We start from the raw sequence: 8814 nt of genomic DNA, 5'->3' as shown, positions 1-8814 counted from the left end.
ATGTTTTGCATGTTATCACATCCTATAGGAAGCCTGGTGTAGCTTCCTTGCTTCTGAACTTCTGCACAACACCCTACGACCTTTTTCTACATATGCAACTCGCTTGGGCCAAACTCGTTCCACACTCAGTCAGTGTAGATTATGTTCAACACATGACCTAAAGTAGCACAATTCGCCTAACATATGCGTTTTACTAACTGGTGACCTTCCAGTTTCACGTTCGTCCAGAATTTGCTTCTCACAAGTGATTTACTATCTCCGCTTTTGCGACGCAAACTTACAATAATTTTCCATCAATCTGGGCCAGTGTTTGCAGTTCACTTGTTTGATCTTTCCCACAGCAGCCTGTAATATTCCATTTTGACGTTGAGCTGTCAATATTCAAGTTCGACTAAAAACACACATGTGAATTATATCATCAGATGTGTTTTAACCCTGGGTCAGTGATGACCAGCAATCGAGCATTACGCCCTATCATTTTAGTTAAATTGTCACGGTGACAACTAATTATGCCAGTTCTCCGATAATTGTTTAGTGAGTGCGTGAGTTTAGTTTTACGCCGCATTCAACAATATTCCAGCTATATGGCGGCGGTCTGTAAATAATCGAGTCTGGACCAGACAATCCAGTGATCAAGATAATTGTTTAGAGAATTAAGGGGTACTAAATACCACTCGTTGAGTAAGTAAGTGACGTCAGCAATATTACGTCAGTCTACTATACAGACACCCGGGCACTGGGCCAGAATTCGAAATTACCTCTTGGTAAATAAATGAAAGCGACACTAAATTAACCCACTTTACAAAGAATCTGAGTTTATAAATCTATAGATTTATATAATCAAAGATAAAACACAAACTGCTATAAATCAATGTTACTAAACATACATAAGCAATAACACAAGCAGTACTATCTTACAAAATCTGCATCTACGTTTCCAGGTCGATATTTCAGTGGTGGGCATCAGGAGACAAACAGTGTGCAGAATATCAAATCTGGTATGACATTCAAAGTTTCTGAACATATGATAGTTCCCTATTTAGTATTACTGTTCAACAAGATACTCTCATCCGGCTTGTGGCCAAATTCCTGGTCAACTGGCATTATTATCCCACTACATAAGAAAGGTAGTAGATCTGACCCGAATAATTATAGGGGGATCTCGCTTCTGAATGTAATGAGCAAAATTTTTGTTTCGGTTCTAAACAAAAGATTGGAGTACTTTTTGCAACTTCGTGAGATAATTGGAGAATATCAGGGTGGATTTAAGACAGACCATTCGACTGTGGACAGTATCTTTATTCTCCAGACAATCATTCAGAAGTATTTAACACGTAAAATGGGAAGATATATATTGCATTCATAGATTTTTCGCAAGGCCTTTGACATGGTGAATAGGCTTTTAAATTACTGTATGTTCTTTTGCAAAATGGGATCCATGGAATTTTTTAAGTTGATTAAAAATATGTGTACCAATGTCAAGGCCACTGTAACCTATGAGAATGGTAAGAAATTAACTGAATATTTTGATAGCACCTGTGGGGTTCCGGCAAGGCTGTGTCCTTAGTCCGGTATTATTTTCTTTATATATTAATGAGCTTATATTGACCTTTAGAAAACAAGTTTGATGATGGTATATTTATCTCCGAAAATATGTTGAATATTATTGCTCTGTTATTTGCAGATGATTTGGTTTTGATAGCTGATACTGTTGTTAGATTACAGCGCCGCCTTCGACGCCCCACATATGTATTCCCACAAATGGGGCATGGATATTAATACGGATAAAAAGTAAAATAATTGTTTTAAAATGGGCGGACCCTTGTCCAAACACGAAAAATGGTTCTATAATTGCATTCGAATGGACACTGTTAATATTTATAAATATCTAGGACTTATGTTAACTCCCAAATTGATTTGGACTAGGGCATGTAAAACATTATCTGATCAAGCTAATAAGGCACTGTGGCCGATCAAGTCATTTATAAGACGATATGATATGTCACTCTCAGAAGGATTTTATATTTTGATAAAAAGATTGTACCAATTCTAACATATGGTGCTGAGATATGGGGTTTTTAAAAGAGAGAAAGTATTGAAATTGTCCATCGAAAATTTTGCAAATTTTACTTCAGATTAGTTACAGATCATCTAATGCTGTTGCATATGGGGAATGTGGGAGGGCACCCTTAAGCAATGTTTATTATGTCAAATGTATTAAATACTGGCTAAGATTATTAAGAATGCATCAAAGTAGATATCCATATCAATGTTATACTTTTTTATTATCTGTTGATTTCAGGAAACGTCCCACATGGGCTCGGCATGTCAGTGATTTGTTATTTTATCTTGGCTTTGGTACAGCTTGGATTTCACAAGATGTCGGTGATACGAAAATGTTTTTATATATGTTTACTGAAAGAATTAACAACTGCTCTATGCAAGAGTGGCATTTGTCCCTAGATGTTCCTTCGCTGTCTTTCTATAAGTCCCATAAATCTCTGTTGACCTGTGAAAAATATTTATCATTGAACATAAGTAATAAGTGCAAGCGTCTGTTCACATTATTTAGATCAGGGTGTAATGCACTAGGTATCAAATATATTAGAAGAGGTACTGCCTCCTGCAATGATGATATTGTATTATGTAAACACTGTAAAAGTATTGAGGATGAAATCCATATTGTCTATATTTGTAAACGCTATGAGGATATGCGTCGGCGTTACATTCCGAAAACGGTCCATGGATATTATTATTCACTCCGCAGCATATGTACATCATCCGACAATAATATCATAAATAATTTTGTCAAGTTCTTAGAACATGTTTATTCTGCTCCTGTTAGCGTTGTTGTATGAAAATGGTAACCAAAATCACTATTGTACCACCTTGTACGATGGGTCGTATGGCCTTTATACAAAATAAACCCTTCTTCTTCTTCTTCTTCTTCTTCTTCTTCTTCTTCTTCTTCTTCTTCTTCTTCTTCTTCTTCTTCTTCTTCTTCTTCTATATTTGTGTGGTTGTGTGTGTGGATGCATGCGTGCTTGTATATGACTGTCCTCTAAAATGAAACTCTATACCCCTTTACAACGACATGCTGGTAATATTAGCCTTCAAGCTCAGGATAAAAGTTCCTCTCCTTAAAAATAGACTGTATTTATCGTCAGGGAACATGATGGCAAAGATTGAAACACGCATTGATAGAAAATTTTTAATGATTTACCTTTGATGAATTATTATCTTTACAATGACCATAAGTCAGATGGAACCAGCTTCCCTGTGACAAGAGCAACAGAAGAAACATATCCCGTTCCCATGCTGTTAGAGAGGTGAACCTGTACCTGGTTCGGCCCCGGGACAAACACAGTTACGGGGGCTTCAAACTCCCAAACATTCCAATACGTATTGCTGGCAGGATTAAACTTGTCAGAATCATACAGTTTAATGAAAGAGTCAAGGCGGTGGAGATTAAAGGTAAGATATGATACACTGTTTGTTTCATTGATCAGCCAACTGGTTGAAACTCTCAGTCTTGCACTGTCATACTGGCCATTTGGTAGTGATATCACTGTCGAGACAACATTGCCCTTGATTGGTATAAGAGTGTCCGCTCCGTAAAATGTGGTTTCGTTGATAGTGAATGAAGGAAGTTTGTTTGAAGGGGTGTTGAATGTAAAGTGACATGTTGCTTCAGGAGGAAGTTCAACAGTTCCTTGTGTCTTCTGGATGTCGATGGTTTCGTTGAAGGTGATGACTGGGAACCAGTCGTCTTTGATGGTGGTGCAAGTAGCTTGGCCAGTTGTTGGTTTGATCCAGTCTCCTTGGAAGACAAGCTTGACTGCCTGTGACCTCCGAGAATAGCTGTGCAAGAGAATGACGGTTTCGTTCGTCGATGAACTTGACATTGCTAATGGTGACACTGTTCGTTCCTTTCCATCATACTGGCTGGTAGTTTTGATAAAGGAAAAGCCTGACCTGAATTTGTACCAAAACTCGAAAAAGTCAACAATACGGGTGGGTTTTCCATCAGGTGAGAAAAGTGAATAGTTGAGACTGTAACGTCCTGGCCTTTCTTCACTGGCTTCAAGAAACACCACCGCTCTGTCAATGTATTCCCTCAGACCCAGTTGAGTAAATTTGTGGCCATTAGACTGGTAGATTGTTGAAAAGTCAATTATAGGTGATGGGGCATATTTGTCAAGTCCACTGACGCCGTCACGTCCATATTCACTGATAACAAGGGGGATCATCTTTCCAGTCTTCTGAGAGGCATAGTTTTCAACCAGGTCTATAAATGCTACCAGACGTGCTTCATTTGCTCCAGTAAAATTGTGAGATCTTCCCGAAACAACGAGGTTGTTATATGCATGGAAAGAAAATACATCTATGTAGCCTAAAGTCCCATCCATGAAATCTGCCACTTTGTCCCAGTATGAAAAGTCGTTTAAATCTGCATACATGATATAACTGCGTATTGTAGGACCAGCCACCCTGATATTAAATCTGGCATGGAGTTTCTCCGCAACTAATTTGTGAAAGGTGGTAATAGTCGTGAAATTCAGGATAGCCCATTCATAACTCGGTTCGTTTATGGGCTCAAGGTAGGGCGGTATACGTCCTTTGGTGCAATCATACACTCCTTGCATCAACAACATCATGAACTCTGCAGCAACATCGACATTGTTTGGGAAATGACCATCATGTTCAGATGTGTCTACCCAACTCGGGTATTCAAGAGCTGTCAATAGGAATAGAGTAAGACAGATACACAAACGAATTTGGTGTTAAAATACGTGGAAATTAAACAGTGGAAAATCACTGAAAAACTTAAAACGTAAAATTTTATGATTTGGGAAATGTTCAGATGTGTCTATCCATCTCGGATAGGACAGAACTGCCAACAGCATAAGAGCTGGAATGATTTTGTTATAAATTTGAAATGAAACGCTTTTGAAACCACTTGAAATATCAAAACGTTAAGACTAAATAAGTAATGTTGTACTCGAGCAGGAATCAATGAGAACCAATGGAGAAACGTGTTTTGGGCACAATAATGATAGCTGGTATTGGCCCAAAGATACCTGCTACTTAGACGTCGAGAGAACAAACAGAATATGACACAATAACAGAGCCTTAGCCACTTGAGTTTTGAGGTGTTCCACCATGGCTACAGAGTCACTATCTCGAAACTTCTTACCACCTGCCACCATGATCATGTCGTTCTCATAACCAGTGTTGATGTTCTCTAGGTAACCAGGGCACAGTTCCTGCTCTCTGCTGACATTCCTCAGGTAGTTGGGATCAGGGTAGCCACTACGGTTTGGATCTTCTGGCCACTGCAATCCATATGTTTGTAAGATTATTGCATTGTATTCAACTTAGTGGCATTTTGTAAATATTTGTCATTGCTTATTAGCGTGAAGTTTACTCTCACTCTTATCGGGCGGTGGGGTAGCCTAGTGGTTGAAGCGTTCGCTCGTCACATGGGTACAATGTGTAACGTCCATTTGTGGTGTCCCCCGACGTGATACTGCTGTAATATTGCTAAAAGCGGCTTAAAAACATACTCAGTCAGCCAGTCTCGCTCTTACACGTTTATACGGGTAACGCAGCATGGCAGAAAGGAGTGATTTAATGTAAATGGAAAAGTACGAGAAGTTTGAAATTAATGGCGTTCAAAACTATAGTTCAAATTTCCATCTATCCATATTTCAAATATTTCTTTTCATTTCTAGTGTAGCATGTTTTGTCAATATTGACGCTTTTATTTGCCCAATCCCATTGTTCTCTGAATGAGTGCCCGAAATACTTAAAATATCTTTTTACAGAAGATCACACAGAGACATCGGCAATATTTCAGCCATATCGTGACTAAAGAGTTTCACCGAAGGGTCAACAAATTCGTGTAACGGTTACGGTGAAGATACATTACATTACCATCATTGACCTTAGAAATTGATGGTATCAAATATTTCTTTGAACAGTACTTGTGACAGATTTTACTTCAGGTAATACTTGGCAATATTCATCAGGAATTCGCAAGTGACACGTGACGATTCGGGTTCAAACTGCAGTTTCAAAAAAGATGAATTACAGCACCGCTGACTTTGTTGATGCTCGTATCGCATTCCAGTTGCATAGATCGATGATCATCATATCAGTTGTCTGGTCCAGACACGAGTTTTTACAGACGGCCGTCATATAAAATTGCTGGAATGTCGCTAAGTCAGGCGCCAGTCAATAAAAGAAAACAAACAAGAAAAAGTACTTACTTTTTTAATGAGGTAACTTGTATTTTCAGGGCCTGGAAAGCGCCCACTATCAGTCCGAAGCCTCCGACAGTTTGGAATGAGGTTTGTTTGATCCAGACCAAAGTGCTTGTTGCACCTATTATTGTCGTAGCTAGCGTTGCCTCCTTGAGCCAACCACTGGGGATGGATCGTCACAGTAGTGTCACTGTATACAACACCTTTAGAGTAGACACCACTTAATGTCAGACTCAGAGAGAAAAAGACCTGTGTCCATTTCATTTCCTGAAATAGATACCAAAATAAAATGATTTATTTCATGTTGAGCTGATTTCATGTCATTACAATGTTTAACATGATGGGATGACAGACAGACTATATATATATATATATATATATATATATATATATATATATATATATATATATATATATATATATATATATCTCTGTGTGTGTGTGTGTGTGTGTGTGTGTGTGTGTGTGTGTACAGTACGTGCTATCATCTTACCTTCATGTAATATACTGGGACCGGTGGGTAGCCCAGTGGTTAAAGCGTTGGCTCGTCACGCCGAAGACCCGGGTTCGAATCCCCACAGGGGTACAATATGTGAAGCCCGTTTCTGGTGTCCCCCGCCGTGGTGTTGCTGGAATATTGCTAAAAGCGGCGTAAAACCAAACTCAGTCAGGCAGTCAGTCATGTAATATACTTTAATTCCATTGGTGAATGACGCTTTAACAAGTTTCCGTGTCATGTCACCCCTCCAAGGAGAGTGTCAACTGGAAAAAATATTACCCGCTGCAAACTCTCAGCTGTATCGCTAACAATCGTATGAAGTCATAATATCACGCATGCATGTACCCGGAGTTTGAAAAACGTTCGATTAGCTGTTATTGAGTTCACTATGTAGACATTTATTTCACCGACTTTCACTGCATTATTTAAACTATTTTATATATTAAACTTAAACATAATTAACCTTTTTTATAGCAGTTTTAAGCTTGTCAGAATATGTTTCACTGATTTTAAAAATCCAGTCGAGAGGTAGACGCCATTTTGTTTACATGTCCTATAGTCGGTAGCGATCTTCCAAATAAAATAAAATGATATTTTGTACATTTAACATGGTGGTTAGATAAATAAGCTGTATGCCTCTCCCTCTGGTAATACGGTCTGATGTACGCCTACCGGCTCGGGGAACACTTGTACAAACAGGCGTACATCAGACCGTATTACCCTCGAGAGAAGCATACAACTTATATTGGAAGCATTTCCACAGGGCTGATTACTCTTTACTGAGTTCATGTCATGACTGGCCTCAGTTCAGTCTTTTAATACCGATAGATATCATTACTACACCATATTTTACAATACAATGTCTTCAAAAGCACCATGATGACGAGCCAGCGACTTGATCGGTACTCTGGATGGCCAAGTTGGATACAGACCACTGTGAAAAATCCTTAAGTTCTACGACCCCTAGTACCGACGACGGCAAGTCAGAAATCACAAACCATTTATCTCGACATACATAACCTGCTTACCTGGTGCAACATGTTAAGCCCCGACTAACACCAAGCATCCTACTCCTAACCCTGCTTAACCCTGTTATGCATACATACATATATATATATATATATATCAGGAAATATAAAATATAGAAAATTTAAAATCTTGTATTGTTTTGCTCACACACACATACACGCACATAAATATAAGTCTGTGCATATTTAATGTTAACTTACATACCTCAGGAAAAATGGACAACAAAAAACCCGTTAAATCCAAAAGTAACATTGCATTTCCTTCATGTAAACCCAGTAGTTCTTGACAAACTTGCATTATTCAGTTGTACGTGAATATTACATACATAAGTCATACTCACGAGACGGTCCATGTTCGACTGCTCATGTGCAAGAGTAGCGAGAGCCTTATAGTTAGATTTCATGGCATCTGACATTGACCTTAACACTTAAATTCCTAAAGTGCATGTGCAAGATAAGAACATAAGGTGTGGTGATGGGACAGCTTGGAGATAAATGCTTACGCCCTGACAAATAAGGATTATATTACAATACATGAACACTGTCACACCAAATAATGTTTTGTAATAGTTTGTCAACTGAAGGTCTGAACTCATTTTGCACAAAAATACTATGTTTTATGTTTAGGTTAGGTAATGGTATAAGTGAGACAAATCGTGTTTGCTTATCCTACCCTTGGGAAAAAGGGGGTCACTCAGGGTTTTTCCAGTTTAGAAGTAAAACCCAAATACACACTGTAATCCCGTTGCTGAAACGAACGGAAGGTCGCGGGTTCGATCCCCGGTCGTGTCATACCAAAAGACGTTTAAATATGGTACTTGTTGGTCTCTGTCTGGCGCTCGGCATTAATGGGTACAATAAGGACATGTCGGCTCGGAGTCAGTATGCTGTGTCTGAGTGGGGTATTCATGCTTCACTGCGGCATGGTATCTCAGTGGGCTAGCACTATAAAACCAGCTTCAGTCTGGGCTAGTACAAGCAGCCGCACATACACATACACACGCATGCACGTCGTCATATG

General features: G+C 38.9%; 1 protein-coding gene across 3 annotated transcripts; it reads right to left on the bottom strand.

Annotated features, from left to right (window-relative positions):
• Positions 1–3197: 3197 nt before the first annotated feature.
• On the bottom strand, positions 3198–8160 carry LOC124276423 (beta-porphyranase A-like). Of its 3 annotated transcripts, none has more exons than XM_046712067.1 (4): positions 8120–8160; positions 6273–6533; positions 5198–5336; positions 3198–4738 (listed from the first exon to the last, which is right to left on the bottom strand). In XM_046712067.1, the coding sequence occupies exons 1-4, from the start codon at positions 8144–8146 to the stop codon at positions 3243–3245; spliced, it is 1923 nt and encodes a 640-aa protein (XP_046568023.1). In that variant the 5' UTR covers positions 8147–8160; the 3' UTR covers positions 3198–3242. The 3 variants fall into 3 exon arrangements, with proteins under 3 accessions (XP_046568023.1, XP_046568024.1, XP_046568025.1); XM_046712068.1 differs by having other exon boundaries at positions 8135–8152; XM_046712069.1 differs by lacking the exon at positions 8120–8160 and adding an exon at positions 6760–6791.
• Positions 8161–8814: the final 654 nt, after the last annotated feature.

The sequence above is a fragment of the Haliotis rubra genome, unplaced genomic scaffold (assembly GCF_003918875.1).
Source record: "Haliotis rubra isolate DU_JTF1 unplaced genomic scaffold, ASM391887v1 Scf209, whole genome shotgun sequence".
Classification (NCBI taxonomy): domain Eukaryota; kingdom Metazoa; phylum Mollusca; class Gastropoda; order Lepetellida; family Haliotidae; genus Haliotis; species Haliotis rubra.
This window is presented reverse-complemented; position numbering and strand designations above follow the sequence as displayed.

Coding starts and splice junctions, on each gene's coding strand:
- LOC124276423 (XM_046712067.1), bottom strand. CDS start 8,146: ATGGACCGTCTCGTGAGTATGACTTAT. Junction 6,534..8,119: donor GTCTCGTGAGTATGACTTAT/GTATGTAATATT, acceptor TATCTATTTCAG/GAAATGAAATGGACACAGGT. Junction 4,739..5,197: donor CATGATCATGGTGGCAGGTG/GTAAGAAGTTTC, acceptor TCCTATTGACAG/CTCTTGAATACCCGAGTTGG.